The sequence below is a fragment of the Pecten maximus genome, chromosome 8, assembly GCF_902652985.1.
Source record: "Pecten maximus chromosome 8, xPecMax1.1, whole genome shotgun sequence".
Classification (NCBI taxonomy): domain Eukaryota; kingdom Metazoa; phylum Mollusca; class Bivalvia; order Pectinida; family Pectinidae; genus Pecten; species Pecten maximus.
Window position 1 is genome coordinate 37503466 of NC_047022.1, and position 24354 is coordinate 37527819.

General features: G+C 39.8%; 1 protein-coding gene across 1 annotated transcript in view; it reads left to right on the plus strand.

Moving 5' to 3' along the window:
- Positions 1–24354, plus strand: part of LOC117333411 (ATP-binding cassette sub-family C member 9-like) — a 49681-nt gene that overhangs the window by 16559 nt on the left and 8768 nt on the right. The window contains 16 exon segments of the mRNA XM_033892700.1: positions 1894–1978; positions 11206–11286; positions 12262–12399; positions 13000–13127; positions 14088–14205; positions 14892–15048; positions 16110–16357; positions 16963–17123; positions 17328–17397; positions 18467–18624; positions 19128–19220; positions 19704–19806; positions 21337–21450; positions 21776–21896; positions 22241–22293; positions 22295–22372. Coding sequence (XP_033748591.1) covers positions 1894–1978; positions 11206–11286; positions 12262–12399; positions 13000–13127; positions 14088–14205; positions 14892–15048; positions 16110–16357; positions 16963–17123; positions 17328–17397; positions 18467–18624; positions 19128–19220; positions 19704–19806; positions 21337–21450; positions 21776–21896; positions 22241–22293; positions 22295–22372 — 1906 coding nt within the window.

The window sequence follows — 24354 nt, forward strand, 5'->3', positions numbered from 1 at the left end:
ATAGGAATTCCTCATATCCAATGTTTGTTTATCAAGTGACACATGGGGAGGGAACAGGAATTCCTCATATCCAATGTTTGTTTATCAAGTGACACATGGGGAGGGAACAGGAATTCCTCATATCCAATGTTTGTTTATCAAGTGACACACGGGGAGGGAACAGGAATTCCTCATATCCAATGTTTGTTTATCAAGTGATACATGGGGAGGGAACAGGAGTTCCTCATATCCAATGTTTGTTTATCAAGTGATACATGGGGAGGGAACAGGAATTCCTCATATCCAATGTTTGTTTATCAAGTGACACACGGGGAGGGAACAGGAATTCCTTATATCCAATGTTTGTTTATCAAGTGACACACGGGGAGGGAACAGGAGTTCCTCATATCCAATGTTTGTTTATCAAGTGACACATGGGGAGGGAACAGGAATTCCTTATATCCAATGTTTGTTTATCAAGTGATACACGAGGAGGGAACAGGAATTCCTCAAACTGTAAAAACATTGTTTGGCACACATTTAGGAGATTAGAACAATGATGGTTAGCACACCTACATGGTTGACAATTCAATTCAATTCAATGGTTGACAAATACAAGTGTAATGCCATATACAGAAACTGTAATTAGTGTAATCATAATTAAGTGGAATGTCTTCAATACAAAAAAATCTTAAATATGTATGTTTACATTATCTAGTGCGTGTTTGTCAAAATAAGTTGGCTAGGGTTTTGTAAACGACTCACTATTTGAATAATACAGTGCAACTTCCAAAAACCAATCCTTCTCAAAACTGATCACCTCTTGATACCGATTGAAGTGGTGATGTAAGGAATCATTAATATTTATTATAAGAAAAACTTCCAAATACAGATCCCTCTGAATTCCGAATACCGAACGAATTTTGTGTCCAGAATGGTTAATATATACCCAAAATTACTTCTGTAAACCGACCTGACCTGAGCAATCATGACAGGCCTACCGACCGTGAAATCAACACTTGTGGCGATTGTTGTTATGAGCTATGTCTTGGGGCATACATGTGTAATAGGTAAATTGGTACATAACACCTACGAATAGAGGAGCATTATGATTTAATTGTGTATTAATCCAAATGGTCAAGATGAAATCAAATCACCATGCATCATCAAAGCGGTACAGTCTGTTTACTGTAAGAAAACAAGTAGAGCTCGAAAGTCGGCATTTAATTTGTATGAGGCCAGGAACAGGTTATTTTTTGCTAATAGTAGATCAGGCTTAATTTTAAAATACAATATTGATGTCCTGAATAAGGTCAGTAGGAATGGATAAATGTTTGAAATTATTGTTCTTATTTTCATTTTTAAAGCCATTCTAGTTTGCTATGAAATAGATACCCCTTATCATGTCATATAACTATGAAATAAATACCTCTTATCGTGCCATATAAGCACAGAGGTGTAGTGAGATGCTGGATGCTGGTCAGTGCTGATGCCAGCATTGTGATATGGTATAATTATAGCATACATTTACAGTCAGTATTGGAACTAATTACTTTATTTTATTTTCATCAATTCTGCAATCTATGTATTCATTAACTTCCATAACATTATCAGTGCTTCAAAGAAACAAAACGTCATCTGATTAATAACTTTTCCTAAATCCTATCATTTCCTTACCAGTTGAAATATTTCATTTCTCCAAACCAAACCCTCTCTAAACCGGCCAAATATTCATATACCATGCATGATCGTCTTACAGAAGTTTCACTATAATAGTTTTAGGATACTGACTGGATAGAAGTTCATTCTGTTTGGAATTACCGAGTCATACACCATTTGTGTTATATGGAGGGACTAAATGATAGATATAGTATATAATAGGTTCTGTAAAAGATATTGTTTTCTTTTTTTCAGATATAACAAAGTGTTGCAAGCATGTGCATTACAACCAGACATAGCCAGTCTGCCAGCTGGGGACAACACGGAAATAGGGGAAAAGGTAGGCACACAACACGGAAATAGGGGAAAAGGTAGGCACACAACACAGAAATAGGGCAAAAGGTAGGCACACAACACGGAAATAGGGGAAAAGGTAGGTACACAACACAGATATAGGGCAAAAGGTAGGCACACAACACAGAAATAAGGCAAAAGGTAGGTACACAACACAGATATAGGGGGAAAGGTAGGTACACAACACAGAAATAGGGCAAAAGGTAGGCACACAACACAGAAATAAGGCAAAAGGTAGGTACACAACACAGATATAGGGGGAAAGGTAGGTACACAACACAGAAATAGGGCAAAAGGTAGGCACACAACACGGAAATAGGGGAAAAGGTAGGCACACAACACAGAAATAGGGCAAAAGGTAGGCACACAACACGGAAATAGGGGAAAAGGTAGGTACACAACACAGATATAGGGGGAAAGGTAGGTACACAACACAGAAATAGGGCAAAAGGTAGGCACACAACACAGAAATAAGGCAAAAGGTAGGTACACAACACAGAAATAGGGCAAAAGGTAGGCACACAACACGGAAATAGGGCAAAAGGTAGGCACACAACACAGAAATAAGGCAAAAGGTAGGTACACAACACAGATATAGGGGGAAAGGTAGGCACACAACACAGAAATAGGGCAAAAGGTAGGCACACAACAAGGAAATAGGGCAAAAGGTAGGCACACAATACAGATATAGGGGGAAAGGTAGGTACACAACACAGAAATAGGGCAAAAGGTAGGCACACAACATAGAAATAGGGCAAAAGGTAGGCACACAACACAGAAATAGGAGAAAAAGTAGGTACACAACACAGAAATCGGGCAAAAGGTAGGCACACAACACAGAAATAGGGGGAAAGGTAGGTACACAACACAGAAATAGGGCAAAAGATAGGCACGCAACATAGAAATAGGAGAAAAGGTAGGCACACAACACAGAAAAAGGGCAAAAGGTAGGCACACAATACAGATATAGGGCAAAAGGTAGGCACACAACACAGAAAAAGGGCAAAAGGTAGGCACACAACACAGAAATAGGGCAAAAGGTAGGTACACAACACAGATATAGGGCAAAAGGTAGGCACACAACACAGAAATAGGAGAAAAGGTAGGCGCACAACACAGAAATAGGGCAAAAGGTAGGCACAACACAGAAATAGGGCAAAAGGTAGGTACACAACACAGAAATAGGGCAAAAGGTAGGCACACAACACAGAAATAGGAGAAAAGGTAGGCGCACAACACAGAAATAGGGCAAAAGGTAGGCACAACACAGAAATAGGGCAAAAGGTAGGCACAAAACACAGGAATAGGGCAAAAGGTAGCCACACAATGCAGATATAGGGCAAAAATAGCCACAACTCAGAAATAAGGCAAAGATAGCCACAACACAGATATAGGGCAAAGATAGCCACACAATACAGATATAGGGCAAAAGGTAGGCACACAACGTAGAAATAGGGCAAAAGGTAGGCACGAACACAGAAATAGGGGAAATGGTAGGCACACAACACGGAAATAGGGCAAAAGGTAGGCACACAACACAGATATAGGGGGAAAGGTAGGCACGCAACACAGAAATAGGGCAAAACGTAGGAACTCAACACAGAAATAGGAGAAAAGGGAGCCACACAACACAAAAATAGGGCAAAAGGTAGGCGCACAACATAGAAATAGGGCAAAAGGTAGGCACACAACACAGAAATAGGGCAAAAGGTAGGCACACAACACGGAAATAGGGCAAAAGGTAGGCACACAACACAGAAATAGGGCAAAAGGTAGGCACAACACAGAAATAGGGCAAAAGGTAGGCACAAAAATAGGGGGAAAGGTGGGCACACAACATAGAATTGGGCAAAAGGTAGGCACACAACATAGAAATAGGGCAAAAGGTAGGCAGACAACATAGAAATAGGGCAAAAGGTAGGCACAGAAATAGGGGAAATGGTAAGCACACAATAAAGGAATAGGGCAAAAGGTAGGCGCACAACACGGAAATAGGGCAAAAGGTAGGCACACAACACAGAAAAAGGGCAAAAGGTAGCAACACAATGCAGATATAGGGCAAAAATAGCCACAACTCAGAAATAAGGCAAAGATAGTCACAACACAGATATAGGGCAAAGATAGCCACACAATACAGATATAGGGCAAAAGGTAGGCACACAACACAGAAATAGTGGAAAAGGTAGCCACACAATACAGAAATAGGGCAAAAGGTAGGCTCGCATCACAGAAATAGGGCAAAAGGTAGGCACACAACATAGAAATAGGGCAAAAGGGAGCCACACAGCACAGAAATAGGGCAAAAGGGAGACACACAGCACAGAAATACAGCAAATGACAGCCACAACACAGAAATAAGGCAGAAGGGTAGCCACAGCACAGGAATAGGGCAAAAGGTAGGCACACAACACAGAAATAGGGCAAAAGGTAGGCACGCAATACAGATATAGGGCAAAAGGTAGGCACACAACACAGAAATAGGGCAAAAGGTAGGCACAACACAGAAATAGGGCAAAAGGTAGCCACATAATACAGATATAGGGCAAAAGGTAGGCACATAACATATACAAATGTAAATAGGAGAAAAGGTAGGCACGCAATACAGATATAGGGCAAAAGGTAGGTACACAACACAGAAAAAGGGCAAAAGATAGGCACGCAACATAGAAATAGGAGAAAAGGTAGGCACACAACACAGAAAAAGGGCAAAAGGTAGGCACACAATACAGATATAGGGCAAAAGCAGGGGGTCCAACGTGTTTGGTATGATGAGCGCGTATTTTGGTATGAGAAGATCAATATGGCTGACAAACACCGCTTCAGATCCCACCGGTGAGTACACAATCCTTGATATTTCGTTAACAAAGAATATGACAGATTAATAGAGATTGCGTTTCGGTGACAAAATGTTTGCAGTTTCCAATCATGTATGATATATTTGCTGACAGTATATGGTTTAGAAGTTATTGAGCATTTAACGCGATATTTTGAGACAAAAATCAACACCTCGCACCTATTTTCCACTAGATTGATACTTTCAAGTCGAGTTGAATACTTTGTAGCACATATAATCAACTACTATCACTATCAAACCATAATTAAGCCAAATTTGACTCGCTATTATGCCCTGTATTCCCATTACCGATCAGTTTAGTTTGGTGTACGCAATCATTGGAATGTGGGCATCATTGCATGGACGAACTACAAAAACGCATCATACCAAATCTGGTCGTATACATGGCGACACATACCAATGATTGCGTACACCAAACTAAACTGATCGGTAATGGGAATATAGGGCATTATAGCGAGTCAAATTTGGCTTGATTATGGTTCGATAGTGATAGTAATTGATTATATTTGCTACAATGCTATTCAACTCGACTTGAAAGTATCAATCTAGTGGAAAATAGGTGCGAGGTGTTGATTTTTGTCTCAAAATATCGCGTTAACTGCTCAATAACTTCTAAACCATATACTGTCAGCAAATATATCATACATGATTGGAAACTGCAAACATTTTGTCACCGAAACGCAATCTCCATTAATCTGTCATATTCTATGTTAACGAAATATCAAGGATTTTGTACTCACCGGTGGGATCTGAAGCGGTGTTTGTCAGCCATATTGATCTTCTCATACCAAAATACGCGCTCATCATACCAAACACGTTGGACCCCCTGAAAAGGTAGGCACACAACACAGAAAAAGGGCAAAAGGTAGGCACGCAATACAGTTATAGGGCAAAAGATAGGTACACAACACAGAAATAGGAGAAAAGGTAGGCACACAACATAGAAATAGTGCAAAAGGTAGGCAATCAACACAGAAATAGGGCAAAAGGTAGGCACAACACAGAAATAGGGCAAAAGGTAGGCACAACACAGAAATAGGGCAAAAGGTAGGCACACAATACAGATATAGGGCAAAAGGTAGGTACACAACACAGAAATAGGAGAAAAGGTAGGCACACAACACAGAAAAAGGGCAAAAGGTAGGCACACAATACAGATATAGGGCAAAAGGTAGGCACACAACACAGAAATAGGGCAAAAGGTAGGCGCAACACAGAAATAGGGCAAAAGGTAGGCACGCAACAAAGAAATAGGGCAAAGATAGCCACACAATACAGATATAGGGCAAAAGGTAGGCACGCAACATAGAAATAGGGCAAAAGGTAGCCACACAATGCAGATATAGGGCAAAAGGTAGGCACACAACAGAAATACGAAAAAGGTAGCCACAACACACACTTAGAACAAAAGGTGGCCACACAGCACAGAAATACGAAAGAAGGTAGCCACAACACAGAAATAGGGGAAAAGGTAGGCACAAGACACAGAAATAGTGCAAAAGGTAGGCACACAACACAGAAATAGGGCAAAAAGTTAGGCACAACACAGAAATAGGGCAAAAGGTAGGCACACAATACAGATATAGGGCAAAAGGTAGGTACACAATACAGAAATAGGGCAAAAGGTAGGCACGCAACACAGAAATAGGGCAAAAGGTGGGCACACAACACAGAAATAGGAGAAAAGGTAGGCACACAACACAGAAAAAGGGCAAAAGGTAGGCACACAACACAGAAATAGGGCAAAAGGTAGGCACAACACAGAAATAGGGCAAAAGGTAGGCACGCAATACAGATATAGGGCAAAAGGTAGGCACACAACACAGAAATAGGGCAAAAGGTAGGCACACAACACAGAAATAGGGCAAAAGGTAGGCACAACACAGAATTAGGGCAAAAGATAGGCACGCAACATAGAAATAGGAGAAAAGGTAGGCACACAACACAGAAAAAGGGCAAAAGGTAGGCACACAACACAGATATAGGGGGAAAGGTAGGTACACAACACAGAAATAGGGCAAAAGGTAGGCACACAATACAGATATAGGGCAAAAGGTAGGCACACAACACAGAAAAAGGGCAAAAGGTAGCCACATAATACAGATATAGGGCAAAAGGTAGGCACATAACATATACAAATGTAAATAGGAGAAAAGGTAGGCACGCAATACAGATATAGGGCAAAAGGTAGGTACACAACACAGAAAAAGGGCAAAAGATAGGCACGCAACATAGAAATAGGAGAAAAGGTAGGCACACAACACAGAAAAAGGGCAAAAGGTAGGCACACAATACAGATATAGGGCAAAAGCAGGGGGTCCAACGTGTTTGGTATGATGAGCGCATATTTTGGTATGAGAAGATCAATATGGCTGACAAACACCGCTTCAGATCCCACCGGTGAGTACACAATCCTTGATATTTCGTTAACAAAGAATATGACAGATTAATAGAGATTGCGTTTCGGTGACAAAATGTTTGCAGTTTCCAATCATGTATGATATATTTGCTGACAGTATATGGTTTAGAAGTTATTGAGCATTTAACGCGATATTTTGAGACAAAAATCAACACCTCGCACCTATTTTCCACTAGATTGATACTTTCAAGTCGAGTTGAATACTTTGTAGCACATATAATCAACTACTATCACTATCAAACCATAATCAAGCCAAATTTGACTCGCTATTATGCCCTGTATTCCCATTACCGATCAGTTTAGTTTGGTGTACGCAATCATTGGAATGTGGGCATCATTGCATGGACGAACTACAAAAACGCATCATACCAAATCTGGTCGTATACATGGCGACACATACCAATGATTGCGTACACCAAACTAAACTGATCGGTAATCACCATCACCAGAACAAAAGGTGGCCACACAGCACAGAAATACGAAAGAAGGTAGCCACAACACAGAAATAGGGGAAAAGGTAGGCACAAGACACAGAAATAGTGCAAAAGGTAGGCACACAACACAGAAATAGGGCAAAAAGTTAGGCACAACACAGAAATAGGGCAAAAGGTAGGCACACAATACAGATATAGGGCAAAAGGTAGGTACACAATACAGAAATAGGGCAAAAGGTAGGCACGCAACACAGAAATAGGGCAAAAGGTGGGCACACAATACAGAAATAGGAGAAAAGGTAGGCACACAACACAGAAAAAGGGCAAAAGGTAGGCACACAACACAGAAAAAGGGCAAAAGGTAGGCACACAACACAGAAATAGGGCAAAAGGTAGGCACAACACAGAAATAGGGCAAAAGGTAGGCACGCAATACAGAAATAGGGCAAAAGGTAGGCACAACACAGAAATAGGGCAAAAGGTAGGCACAACACAGATATAGGGCAAAAGGTAGGCACACAACACAGAAATAGGGCAAAAGGTAGGCACACAACACAGAAATAGGGCAAAAGGTAGGCACAACACAGAAATAGGGCAAAAGGTAGGCACACAACACAGAAATAGGAGAAAAGGTAGGCACACAACACAGAAATAGGGGAAAAGGTAGGCACACAACAGAAATAGGGCAAAAGGTAGGCACAACACAGAAATAGGGCAAAAGGTAGGCACAACACAGAAATAGGGCAAAAGGTAGGCACACAACACAGAAATAGGAGAAAAGGTAGGCACAACACAGAAATAGGGCAAAAGGTAGGCACAACACAGAAATAGGGCAAAAGGTAGGCACAACACAGAAATAGGGCAAAAGGTAGGCACAACACAGAAATAGGGCAAAAGGTAGGCACAACACAGAAATAGGGCAAAAGGTAGGCACACAACACAGAAATAGGAGAAAAGGTAGGCACACAACACAGAAATAGGGGAAAAGGTAGGCACACAACAGAAATAGGGCAAAAGGTAGGCACAACACAGAAATAGGGCAAAAGGTAGCCACACAATGCAGATATAGGGCAAAAGGTAGGCACACAACAGAAATACGAAAAAGGTAGCCACAACACACACTTAGAACAAAAGGTGGCCACACAGCACAGAAATACGAAAGAAGGTAGGCACAACACAGAAATAGGGCAAAAGGTAGGCACGCAATACAGAAATAGGGCAAAAGGTAGGCACAACACAGAAATAGGGCAAAAGGTAGGCACAACACAGATATAGGGCAAAAGGTAGGCACACAACACAGAAATAGGGCAAAAGGTAGGCACAACACAGAAATAGGGCAAAAGGTAGGCACAACACAGATATAGAGCAAAAGGTAGGCACACAACACAGAAATAGTGCAAAAGGTAGGCACACAACACAGAAATAGGGCAAAAGGTAGGCACAACACAGAATTAGGGCAAAAGATAGGCACGCAACACAGAAAAAGGGCAAAAGGTAGGCACAACACAGAAATAGGGCAAAAGGTAGCCACACAACACAGAAATAGGGCAAAAGGTAGGCACACAACACAGAAATAGGGCAAAAGGTAGGCACACAACACAGATATAGGGGGAAAGGTAGGCACACAACACAGAAATAGGGCAAAAGGTAGGCACAACACAGAAATAGGAGAAAAGGTAGGCACACAACACAGAAAAAGGGCAAAAGGTAGCCACACAACACGGAAATAAGGCAAAAGGTAGGCACACAACACGGAAATAGGGCAAAAGGTAGGCACACAACACAGAAATAGGGCAAAAGGTAGGCACACAACACAGAAATAGGGCAAAAGGTAGGCACACAACACAGAAATAGGGCAAAAGGTAGGTACACAACACAGAAATAGGGCAAAAGGTAGGCACACAACACGGAAATAGGGCAAAAGGTAGGCACACAACACAGAAATAGGAGAAAAGGTAGGCACACAACACAGAAATAGGGCAAAAGGTAGGCACAACACAGAAATAGGGCAAAAGGTAGGCACACAACACAGAAATAGGAGAAAAGGTAGGCACACAACACAGAAATAGGGCAAAAGGTAGGCACACAACAGAAATAGGGCAAAAGGTAGGCACAACACAGAAATAGGGCAAAAGGTAGGCACAACACAGAAATAGGGCAAAAGGTAGCCACACAACACAGAAATAGGGCAAAAGGTAGGCACACAACACAGAAATAGGGCAAAAGGTAGGCACACAACACAGATATAGGGGGAAAGGTAGGCACACAACACAGAAATAGGGCAAAAGGTAGGCACAACACAGAAATAGGAGAAAAGGTAGGCACACAACACAGAAAAAGGGCAAAAGGTAGCCACACAACACAGAAATAGGGCAAAAGGTAGGCACACAACACAGATATAGGGGGAAAGGTAGGTACACAACACAGAAATAGGGCAAAAGGTAGGCACACAACACGGAAATAGGGCAAAAGGTAGGCACACAACACAGAAATAGGAGAAAAGGTAGGCACACAACACAGAAATAGGGCAAAAGGTAGGCACAACACAGAAATAGGGCAAAAGGTAGGCACACAACACAGAAATAGGAGAAAAGGTAGGCACACAACACAGAAATAGGGCAAAAGGTAGGCACACAACAGAAATAGGGCAAAAGGTAGGCACAACACAGAAATAGGGCAAAAGGTAGGCACAACACAGAAATAGGGCAAAAGGTAGGCACACAACACAGAAATAGGAGAAAAGGTAGGCACACAACAGAAATAGGGCAAAAGGTAGGCACAACACAGAAATAGGGCAAAAGGTAGGCACAACACAGAAATAGGGCAAAAGGTAGGCACAACACAGAAATAGGGCAAAAGGTAGGCACAACACAGAAATAGGGCAAAAGGTAGGCACACAACACAGAAATAGGAGAAAAGGTAGGCACACAACACAGAAATAGGGGAAAAGGTAGGCACACAACAGAAATAGGGCAAAAGGTAGGCACAACACAGAAATAGGGCAAAAGGTAGCCACACAATGCAGATATAGGGCAAAAGGTAGGCACACAACAGAAATACGAAAAAGGTAGCCACAACACACACTTAGAACAAAAGGTGGCCACACAGCACAGAAATAGGGCAAAAGATAGGCACAACACAGAAATAGGACAAAAGGTAGCCACAGCATGATATGGAAAAAAGGAAATATGGGAAGAGAGTGGGATGGCATAGAATGGGGAAGGGACAGTTAGAAACAAAGGAGAAATGTTGGTAGGATGTCCAATGTCAGTCATGCTGGTAAGATGGAGAGGGATGGGACAATATAGAAATGTTGAAGAACATCTAATGCACCGAGAGATACTGGGAGAATGCTAACATATCAACACACTAAGTAACTGTTGTTTCCTAGAATAAAGCATGTAGCGAGCCAATGTGTCTCTAGTATTGTGGGACTGGAGGTGCATTTATAGCAAACTAAAGTTTCATACTTTGAATAATTTTCTTTGACCTCATTTGTTGAACAGGGGGTGAACCTCAGTGGAGGTCAGAAACAGAGAGTCAGTATTGCCAGAGCTCTTTACTCTAAAGCGGACACAATAATACTGGTAAGTCTACATCACCAGAGCTCTTTACTTTAAATCAGACACAACAATACTGGTAAGTCTACATCACCATACCTCTTTACTCTAAAGCGGACACAATAATACTGGTAAGTCTACATCACCAGAGCTCTTTACTCTCAAGCGGATACAATAATTCTGGTAAGTCTTCATCACCATAGCTCTTTACTCTAAAGCGAATACAATATTTCTGATAAGTCTACATCACCAGAGCTCTTTACTCTAAAGCAGACACAACAATTCTGGTAAGTCTACATCACCATAGCTCTTTACTCTAAAGCGGACACAATAATACTGGTAAGTCTACATCACCAGAGCTCTTTACTCTAAAGCAGACACAATAATACTGGTAAGTCTACATCACCAGAGCTCTTTACTCTAAAGCAGACACAATAATACTGGTAAGTCCACATCACCAGAGCTCTTTACTCTAAATCAGACACAACAATACTGGTAAGTCTACATCACCAGAGCTCTTTACTCTAAAGCGGACACAATAATACTGGTAAGTCCACATCACCATAGCTCTTTACTCTAAATCAGACACAACAATACTGGTAAGTCTACATCACCAGAGCTCTTTACTCTAAATCAGACACAACAATACTGGTAAGTCTACATCACCAGAGCTCTTTACTCTAAAGCGGACACAATAATACTGGTAAGTCTACATCACCAGAGCTCTTTACTCTAAAGCAGACACAATAATACTGGTAAGTCTACATCACCAGAGCTCTTTACACAATAATGTCAGCATCAAAAAAGCTCTTAAGTGAATTAATATCGAAGCTTAATAAGTTATGTTATCATTCTGTTTTCCTAGTAATTAAAAAAATTTATCTAAATTCAATGTAAGATAATTAAGTAAAACAAAATTGTAATAAGTAAAAGCAAGAAATGAAATGCTTTAAATTTAAAGAATATCAATTTTTAATGTCAATATGTTATATTGGTTTCCAGGATGATCCCCTGTCTGCGTTGGATGCCCATGTTGGCAAGCATGTGTTTGAGGATGCTATATTGAAACGACTGTTAAGGAGAAAGAGAACGGTCATTCTAGTCACTCATCATCTTCAGTACCTAAATCAGGCTAATCATGTAAGTATGCTTGCATTTCACAATGAATTGTGAAACATTATTCTGAAAAAGGTTTTGTTGGTGTTATTTTTGTATTGCCGAGAGGAGGGAGTAAACACAAAACTGAGGTGATACTACTCGGTCAGCATCATTAACAATGTTATGTTTAGTTAATTATCTCAAAATGTGTAAGTTATATAGCAGGCAAATTAGAACTATCAGTAGATAAAATGATGCTTTACTTAGATCAGGACAAAAAGAGAAATTTGAAATACTTTGATCCAAATTTTGTGAGGAAAATACGAAATTTCCTTGGATTTTGAGGATCTGTAAAAGTTTCTTCAAATTCAATTTTAATTGTAATGTGCCCACCTTCCGTGGCCTATATACTTTAGCATATTATTATGATAATCTTTTCTATGAAACTATTACTTAATCCATTTAATTTTCAGAATTTTTACCCGTTTTTGGACTTAAATTATCTTAGAGGGTGGAAATCAAGAAGAACAAGAAATCATTCTGCTTTTGCTTTTGCTTCATAAATTAAATGAAATATATCTTTAATCTGCAATAAATCATAATAGATTGTTTATATGTTTGATAATATAATATTTTCTGTAGGTAATAGTTATGAAGGAAGGAAGCGTTCAGTACCAGGGGAAGCTGACAGATGTTAAGAAGGTGGACCCAGACCTCTACGAGTCCTGGAGACGAGCATTAAGGGACTTTAAATCTACACAGGAACCTAGGTAACAAAAAAATGCATTACGTCATCAACCGCTGACCTGGTCATACTGGCCACCACTGACCTGGTCATACTGGCCACCACTGACCTGGTCATACTGGCCACCACTGACCTGATTATACTGGCCACCACTGACCTGGTCATACTGGCCACCACTGACCTGGTCATACTGGCCACCACTGACCTGGTCATACTGGCCACCACTGACCTGATTATACTGGCCACCACTGACCTGGTCATACTGACCTGGTCATACTGGCCACCACTGACCTGATTATACTGGCCACCACTGACCTGGTCATACTGGCCACCACTGACCTGGTCATACTGGCCACCACTGACCTGATTATACTGGCCACCACTGACCTGGTCATACTGGCCACCACTGACCTGGTCATACTGGCCACCACTGACCTGGTCATACTGGCCACCACTGACCTGATTATACTGGCCACCACTGACCTGGTCATACTGGCCACCACTGACCTGATTATACTGGCCACCACTGACCTGATTATACTGGCCACCACTGACCTGGTCATACTGGCCACCACTGACCTGGTCATACTGGCCACCACTGACCTGATTATACTGGCCACCACTGACCTGATTATACTGGCCACCACTGACCTGATTATACTGGCCACCACTGACCTGATTATACTGGCCACCACTGACCTGATTATACTGGCCACCACTGACCTGGTCATACCACAACAGGTTACCACAAATATTGTCTGTCTGCTCAGAGTGCAAGGCTTTCTCAAATTCTGTCTTTTAAAAGTGGTGTGGTCTCCTCAAACATTGCTATGAGTGTTTTTTTATATACTTTCTGTTGAAAGTGGTTTCTTAAATCAAATACTTTCTGGGTTTCTTCAATGGAATACTTTCTGTTGAAAGTGGTTTCCTCAATCAAATACTTTCTGTCGGAAGTTTTTTCATGACTGTTATTCGTTGTTGATAGCCAAAAAGAGACCTTGGGGACAGACAACAAGGAGTTACCTGAACATACAGATTCAGATGTGGCCTTGGTGTCAGAGAACCTCCTCCGACCAGAGGGTCATCGCCGACCATCAGGACAGGTATGGCTGCTGTAGTATCAGATGTTTCTGTGGTAAGACAACCTAAAAAAACCATTAATTTACACAGCATGTAATTAACTTTTAATATATTGTTTCTAATAATTATTTCCCTTCACTTTTCGGCTTACCGACTTATCTATTTACTCGTCTTAATAATTATGTGGTTTATCTAACAAAAAAAGGGTATAGAGTGTTAAAGTTTGAAATGAAATGAAGAGAGTAAATATACCACGGAAATGTGAGAATATTTTATGAATTATAATTAGCGACATTTTATACATGAGTATGAATGATAATGATAATGATAAAAACATACTAAGAGAATAAATGATGTATGTAAAATGAATGTTGAAGAGAAAAATGAATGTTGAAGAGAAAATGAATGTGTAAACCCTCGTGCGAGAGGACACATTATTTGTAATATACATTTTGTATATATATTTTATCGAAATAAAAATGTGTCAAAAGCAAGAATAATAGAATAATGGAACCAAGATAAGCGATCTGTCCAATGTCAGGTAACAAAGGCCTCATTTACATAATCCTTAATTTGAGAACACCTTGATAACTTGTATGCTGTAGTTTGAAGCAGATATAACAGTAGAAGTCTTTAATTAGAAGACATGTGAATTAAATTCCATTGGTTTATGAATTACACTTCAATGATAAATGACCTTTTTTTGAAGATGCTTGGATCTTTATCACATCGACGCCTGTCCACACAGCTCTCAAACATGGAGGAAGAGACAACAAGTCAAGAAGGCAATGAGATGGAAGATCACAGTCATGACAAGGGCAAGGGTAACCATGACCGGAACAAGGCTGTTAATGACACGGAAACAGGTAACTAGGACACTGGCAAAGGTAACTAGGACACTGGCACAGGTAACTAGGATACTATCTTAGGTAACTAGGACACTGGCACAGGTAACTAGGATACTATCTTAGGTAACTAGGACACTGTCACAGATAATCAGGACACTGGCACGGGTAATCAGGACACTGTCACAGGTAATCAGGACACTGTCACAGGTAATCAGGACACTGTCACGGGTAATCAGGACACTGTCACAGGGAATCAGGACACTGGCACAGGTAATCAGGACACTGTCACAGGGAATCAGGACACTGGCACAGGTAATCAGGACACTGTCACAGGTAACTAGGACACTGGCACAGGTAACTAGGACACTGTCACAGGTAATTAGGACACTGTCAGAGGTAGTCAGGACACTGTCACAGGTAATCAGGACACTGTCACAGGTAACTAGAACACTGGCACAGGTAACTAGGACACTATCACATGTAACTAGAACACTGGCACAGGTAATCAGGACACTGTCACAGGTAATCAGGACACTGTCACAGGTTACCATGACACATACACAGGTAACCATGGCAAAAACACAAATTACAATGACACATACACAGGTAACCATGACACATCCACAGGTTACCATCACAAATATGCAAGTCTTGATACATACAAAAGTTGCCATGACACTGCCAAAATCCAAGGGGATTGACATGGCAGCTCTGACAAATTACAATTAAATGAAAGTTTTTCCTAAAATTCCATCACATAAATGTTTTATGCTTCCTGCTTCTCAAATTTATGTGATTTATTGAACCTTTTAATTTGTATTAAGCTAATGTTTAATAATTACAATACATTATACAAAACATTTACATTCCTAAAGATACTCTGGAGTGAGGCTCAGTAGATCAGGAGTTAGTGGCTGGTTATGTAGCCTTTTCCATCAGGTTGTGTTAGTAATTACGATTATTCTGATAACAGATGTCCATTAAACCTAACAGGCTTCTGAAATAATTACTTAATCTAGGATAAAAACTTTTAGAAAGTTTAAATTTGATAAGACTACAATATTGATGTTTATTTACAGGAAGTAAAGTAGATGCTGATTCATCAGGAAAGCTGATAAAGAAGGAGCATAGGGAAATAGGAGCTGTAGCTATGGGTGTGTACGTGAGATATGGCCAGGCGTGCTGCCCTCTACTGGCTGTTATTGTGTTAATGATATATGTGATATACCACGCGTGTTTTGTGGGCAGTAACATGGTGCTGGCCACATGGACAGAGGCTATTACAGATTACGAGACCAGGAAACAGATGTCCAGTAACTTCACCGAGGTAGATACCAACTGAACATTTCTTATAATAGAAATTACAGCATTATTATTGTGTTATTCCATTGAAATATCTGATCCTGAGAAATACCCGTCTTTCAGTATAAGTAAGAAATGGCACCTTTAGAGCTCCACTTTGTAATTAAATGGTCGGTGTGTGAAAACATGTATTAAGTTGTGTCCAGGAATACATTTTATACCAACAAATGTTACTTTTTTCACCATGTCAGATTAATGTATCAAATACAAAATTAAATTAAGGGGAACATTTTGACATTTTTTATCACACGTCACTGATGATCTGAACATTTTATCTTTAATTAGATTATCTAAACTATTATGACTTCTTGTCACTTGTTCCTTCTTTACATTATATCAGAAGCAACATTTAATCTCTACAACCGAAATTGCTAATCGAGTGTGTAAACCTTGAATTTCAAAATTGGTCAAAAGTCTGTGTGTGATGTTGCATATTACATTAAATATTTTCAATTAGTTTGTTTATGATTTAACATTTATAGATTATTCAAATCATCTTTACTTGCAAACATTTAAACATGTTTTAAACATCATTTAAGAATAAAAGTAAGTATAAACTTTTTTTTTTAGACATTTGATAATGGTCGGTACATGCGAATATACTCCATACTAAACCTATCAGGCATAGGGGGCGCCATGTTAGCCAGCGGCCTTCTGTACATTGCTGCGATTAAGGCCTCCAAAGTGCTGCACTCCACTATGTTAGATACCATCCTACACATACCTATCAGGTCAGTAATGAGTGTCAGCCAACATATTATTTTGTTCATGAATATTTATCTATATGTAAATTACACATTATTGGTTCAATAGTTCATTGGTGTTTAGAACTGACAGTGCTAAATATAAGTTAATTCCACACAATAAATTTCTTGATACAACGGTACAGTTCATCCTGGTTTTGTTTCACATCTTTGTTTTCTTTGCTATTTAAGGTTTTTTGATACTAATCCGACGGGAAGGATTTTAAACCGATTCTCCTCAGACATGTCACAAATCGACCAGGTCAGTATTCTACTGTCAGCTGTAATTTAACAATCATGTATGTTTGTCAATTTCTCATTGCACCTGTGTTAAGGCACATGACAGGTTCTATAAGGTCAATTCTACATGTAACTACACAGTATTTTTGTAGGTTCTCCCATTCCAATGTATGTAAAATGTTGGACCCCATGTGTAAACACACCTACCATCCTAAAGTTTGGGATGTGTAGGAGTCTGGACTAGACTGTATATATCAAACATGATGTGACATTATTGTGACCTCATTAAAATGTAGGTATTACTATTTTACTTTAACAGTGACAGTATTTAAGCAGTTCTCACACCACAATAATACGTAGGGTTCAAATTACTGAGCCATACCAACTCTTTACAAAACACAGTAAAACTGTCCTAGATGAACAGGCTTGACAAAAATTTCTTCTTATTACAAAGTTAATCAAAATCTCTGAATTCAGCTTTACCTTATATATATTTTGAAATCCTTTCACGAATTTAAAGTGTGCAATGTATTTAAAAAAAACATTAGCTATCCCCCATACTGTCTGGGAGTGCTAGTGAGACAAATAGCTATCCCCCATACTGTCTGGGAGTGCTAGTGAGACAAATAGCTATCCCCCATACTGTCTGGGAGTGCTAGTTAGACAAATAGCTATCCCCCATACTGTCTGGGAGTGCTAGTGAGACAAATAGCTATCCCCCATACTGTCTGGGAGTGCTAGTGAGACAAAATATGTCTTGAGAGTTTGACAGCTGACTCTATATTTTCTTTCCTTTGCCCTAAAGTGAAAAGTTACCGTGACTTTCTCATTAACTGGTACATTCTTTGCTTAACAAAGGAAATATATGCTTTCTCAAGCTTGAAAATACAGTTTTGTATCACTGTTTTATTAACGTTAAAGATATACATAAATTCATATGTAGATTGGTATATGTCCTTAAGTTTGAATCAGGACTCACAATATACCCAAACTGACATTTCAGCATTTACTAGAAAATCTATATATTTCATACAGGTTTTCTCCGGGAAATATGTATAAAAGTGTGAAGCTGTGTTTTATGTTTTTTACAGCATTTACCAAATACTCTCGAGAACCTGATGAAATGTTTTTTCCTGACAATATCCGCACTTATAGTGAACAGCATCGGGACCCCTTACTTCCTTCTGGCAGCCATTCCACTTGTCATCCTCTACTTCTGTATACAGACCTTCTTCAGAGCAACGACCAGGTGTTTATACACTACATATATGTTCCACAAGACTGAATTCCAATGAATCTTATACTAGGGTTTGATTTGATATTAATGACTAATACTAATGACCCTGGCTGTTAATAGGATGTTAAACAAAATAAACAAAATTGAATACTAATCAAGGTCCTATCAACTGCTTTGGTCATTTAAGGACGGCCCCCCCCTGTGTGCGAGATGCATGTGTGTTGTGTGTGTCCTGGGAAGCTGTGGTATATTACTGTTTGTCTCCTTGTGATAGCGCGGAACTGATCTCTCGAAAAAACCAGTAGCAAATGTTAAATGTCAAAAATTGTTTTAAATTTTAAGTAGCAGATTTTAGGGATTTTTTTTAAACATCTGAATTAACATCAAACTCAGTTTAAAGGATATATTGATACATATTTATATATTGATACCTTTTCAACCCTTCAAGTAAATCTGGCCATATCCAGATTGAGGGAATTCTAGTTATTCCAAGGTTAATTTTAGTATTATTTCAGAGAACTCCAGAGATTGGACAGCTTAACAAAGTCGCCCATATTTTCACATTTCTCGGAGACACTGAATGGTCTACAGACGATAAGGGCTTATAAGTGAGTAAATACAGTTATAAATTGATTGTAGACTCAATGTAATACTGTATATTTTAGTGTTTGTCATGCTTTAAGCATTCTGCTCAAATGTTGGTGCTAATTGTAGTTTCTGTAAATTTATTTCTATGACAACCATGATGACAATTCTTCATGGCAATGATCTGTTTTAATTTGGCTATGCACTAAGATCTCAGTGTGACAATATAGATACCACACAGGCTACACTACCAGCTACTAGGCAGTAGGATAATATGTTCTCTGGAAAAGGCCAGTAACAATATATTATAAAATGAAAGATGTTTGCCAAAAAATGTTCTAAATTTCAAGATTTTTTTTTTTGTACATCTGGATTAACATCCAACTCAGTTTACATGATATATTGGCACTTAAGCCTGATAAACATTGATTTTATTAAAACTTCTGTAAACTCAGTAGCCATTGATTTCATATTTCAGCCATATAACTAAATATTTTTGGTTTCAGAGCAGAGGGTCAGTTCCAGTGCCATGCTATACAAGCTATAAATAACAACACAACACCACTGCTGTTTATACACTCTGTCAACAGATGGCTCGGCATCAGACTGGTACGTCTTCAAAACACTTCTTCTATTGAACTACAAGATCTTAAGTCATGTGATGTAGCCTTACAGTGGAGTAGAGCTGTTACTTTATCATTGTAGAGCTGGGTGTTAGTGGACTACATGGGTACTGTGGTGGTGTGTGTGTTACAGTAGATAGACTGGGGTGGTATATGTATGTGTGTGTTACAGGACTAGATAGACTGTGGTGGTATATGTATGTGTGTGTTACAGTAGGTAGACTGTGGTGTATATGTATGTGTGTGTTACAGTAGATAGACTGTGGTGGTATATGTATGTGTGTTACAGGACTAGATAGACTGTGGTGGTATATGTATGTGTGTATTACAGGACTAGATAGACTGTGGTGGTATATGTATGTGTATATTACAGGACTAGATAGACTGTGGTGGTATATGTATGTGTGTGTTACAGTAGATAGACTGTGGTGGTATATGTATGTGTGTTACAGTAGATAGACTGTGGTGGTATATGTATGTGTGTGTTACAGTAGATAGACTTTGGTGGTATATGTATGTGTGTATTACAGTAGATAGACTGTGGTGGTATATGTATGTGTGTGTTACAGTAGATAGCCTGTGGTGGTATATGTATGTGTGTGTTACAGTAGATAGACTGTGGTGGTACAATGTATATGTATGTGTGTGTTACAGTAGATAGACTGTGGTGGTTACAGTAGATAGACTGTGGTGGTATATGTATGTATGTTACAGTAGATAGACTGTGGTGGTATATGTATGTGTGTGTTACAGGACTAGATAGACTGTGGTGGTATATGTATGTGTGTGTTACAGGACTAGATAGACTGTGGTGGTATATGTATGTGTGTGTTACAGTAGATAGACTGTGGTGGTATATGTATGTGTATATTACAGGACTAGATAGACTGTGGTGGTATATGTATGTGTGTGTTACAGTAGATAGACTGTGGTGGTATATGTATGTGTATATTACAGGACTAGATAGACTGTGGTGGTATATGTATGTGTGTGTTACAGTAGATAGACTGTGGTGGTATATGTATGTGTGTGTTACAGTAGATAGACTGTGGTGGTATATGTATGTGTGTGTTACAGTAGATAGACTGTGGTGGTATATGTATGTGTGTGTTACAGGACTAGATAGACTGTGGTGGTATATGTATGTGTGTGTTACAGTAGATAGACTGTGGTGGTATATGTATGTGTGTGTTACAGTAGATAGACTGTGGTGGTATATGTATGTGTGTGTTACAGTAGATAGACTGTGGTGGTATATGTATGTGTGTGTTACAGTAGATAGACTGTGGTGGTATATGTATGTGTGTGTTACAGTAGATAGACTGTGGTGGTATATGTATGTGTGTGTTACAGGACTAGATAGACTGTGGTGGTATATGTATGTGTGTGTTACAGTAGATAGACTGTGGTGGTATATGTATGTGTGTGTTACAGTAGATAGACTGTGGTGGTATATGTATGTGTGTGTTACAGTAGATAGACTGTGGTGGTATATGTACCGGTATGTATGTTACAGGACTACATGGGTGCTGTGGTGGTGTTTCTGGCTGCAGTGTCTAGTCTCAGTGCCTGTCTTGCCGGACAAACCACTCCTGCCTCAGTCGGACTCAGTATAACTTATGCCTTACTTGTAAGTACATCATGATTGCCAAATAACAGTTCTGTGGAGAAGGCATTTAATTCTGTTCAACTTACTTTTCATATACTGTTAAAGCTTATATTTTAGATAGATTTTACTGAAGATCATGTGTAAAGAACTAAAACATCTTGGATGATTTTTTATTTTGGACATCTGACCCAAAGATTACGGTCACAATTGCTTAAAATAGAACAAGAAACCAAATGTCAAGGTCACAAGGTCAAATGTGACCAAATTTGACCTGAGCATAACACCTTTTCACTGAGTAACATAATATTACGGCCATGTTTATTGTATTGCTATGATCTTTCTTCAGGTTTCTTTTTATTTGAATTGGATTGTGAGACTTTCAGCAGAGACTGAGATGATGATGAATTCTGTAGAAAGGGTTGATGAATATACCCAACTTGACACTGAGCCCGTCAGACATCCAGAAGGTTGGTCAATAAAACTGTCTGGAATCTAATGTCTAGATTGTCTAGATCTAAACAGAAAGTTTAAATTATAGAGTTAACATGTTTGTGGAATTGGTGTTTGTCAATTCTCTTTCTGCCTCATATAGGGTTCAATTGTTTTTTTCCTTAGAATGAAAAAACAAAGATGATATTTGTTTGATCTTTTAATTACCGTAGTTTAGATAAATTTTATAGGACTCAGTCTCAAGGTGGAAGAAAAGTATGAATACTGATACATATATCAATTTAATTATGAAATCGTAATTTTTGTAGAAGGATAGCTTACAAGCTACCATGTTTTTACTTGTTTCCCCTTGTATTGTCAGGTAACCTGATTGTGGATAAAACATGGCCAGAAAATGGGGAGATTGAGTTTCTGCAATGTCAGTCTACGATACGAGGAAAATCTTGACCCAGTTGTCAACGAAGCCTCGTTCATCATACATGGAGGAGAAAAGGTAATGTGAATTAAACTAAGTTTTTAAAGAAGCTCGAAAATATGATGGGATTATCACTATTTTAGCATTGATGATACTTCAAACAACATCAGGCAAAAATTTATGGATATTTAAACATAAAAAGAATTTCAATTCTTCTTTTAAACAAGAGGCCCAGAGGGCCTGTATCGCTCACCTGGTTTCATGAGATATGAAACAAGAATGACGCTTAAGTATATTTGTCGCTGGTATGTCAATATATATCATAAGCATTTTATATGGGTACATATACATTGGTTTTATTTTAATACTAAAAATGCCACAAAGTGCATTAATCCATGAAATGAAATTGAATTTTGGCGCAACCCCATAGGGATGCTACCACACAAATGTGAGTGATATCCACTGCTTAGTTTCAGAGAAGAACTTGTTTAGACAAATTGACCCCTTTTGACCCTGCCCTCTGCCCCCTGGGGGGTCAGCTCCTTCCTTTATACAATTTTGAATCCCTAACCCAATAGGATGCTACCAGTCAAACCATTGCTAAGTTTCAGAGAATAAGTTGTTTAAATCAATTTAGCCAAATTGACCCCTTTTGGCCCCACCCCTCAGCCCCCTGGCGGCCCGGGTCAACCCCAACATTTGTACAATTTTGAATCCCCACTGCATAACCATGCTACCATACAAATGTGAGTAATATCCATTGCTTAGTTCCAGAGAAGAAGTTGTTTAAACAAATTGACCAATTTTGGCCTGCCTCAGGCCCCTGGGGGGTCAGCCCCACCATTTGTACAATTTTGAATCCCCACCCCATAGGGATGCTACCAGGCAAATATGAGCGATATCCATTGCTTAGTTTCAGAGCAGAAGTCGTTAATATCAATTCTGCAAAACTGACCCCTTTTGGCCCCGCCCCTCAGGCCCCTGGGGGGTCGGCCCCGTCATTTGTACAATTTCAAATTCTTACCCCAAGGTGATGCTACCAGTAAAATATGAGATATCCATTGCTTGGTTCCAGAGAAGAAGTCAATTATATGAATATAGCCCGATTGACCACATTTGGCCCCATCCCTCAGGCTCCTGGGAGGTCAGCCCCATCATTTGTACAATTTTGAATCCCCACCCCATAATGATGCTACCAGGCAAATATGAGCGACAGCCATAGCTCGGTTTCAGAGAAGAAGTCGTTTATATCACTATAGTCGGATTGACCACATTCGGCCCCGCCCCTCAGGCCCCTTGGGGGGTCAGCCCAATCATTTGTACAATTTTGAATCCCCACCCCATAATGATGCTACCAAGCAAATATGAGCGATAGCCATAGCTTGGTTTCAGAGAAGAAGTCGTTTATATCAATATAGCCGGTTGACCACATTTGGCCCCTGCCCCTCAGGCCCCTGGGGGGTCAGCCCCATCATTTGTACAATTTTGAATCCCCACCCCATAGTGATGCTACCAGGTAAATATGAGAGATAGCCATTGCTTAGTTTCAGAAAAAGAAGTCGTTTATATCAATAGCTCCAATTGACCCCTTTTGGCCCCGCCCCAGAGGCCCCTGGGGGGTCAGCCCCATCATTTGTACAATTTTGAGTCCCCTACCCATAGGGATGCTTCTGACCAAATTTGTTCAAATTCCGATCAGCGGTTATGAAGAAGAAGTCAAATAAGTCAATTGTTGACGGACGGACGACAGACGGACGGACGACGGACGCCACGGTATGGCATAAGCTCACCTTGGTCCTTTGGACCAGGTGAGCTAATAAATTACAGATTTGTTCCCCCCCCCCCCCCCTATAAGGGAGTGTTTCCCTGCCCATTGGTTGTTCCTCCTGTTAACAGACATGTTGCCCCATAAAAGAGTTGCCCCAGGATTGTTCTTTCTATAACAGAGTTTTCTCTGATAACAGATTTGTTTCCTTAGTCTCAGAGTTGTTTCCCCTGTAAACAGATTTTTTCCCCCTTATAAACAGAGTTGTTTCCCCCTGTAAACAGAGTTGTTCCTC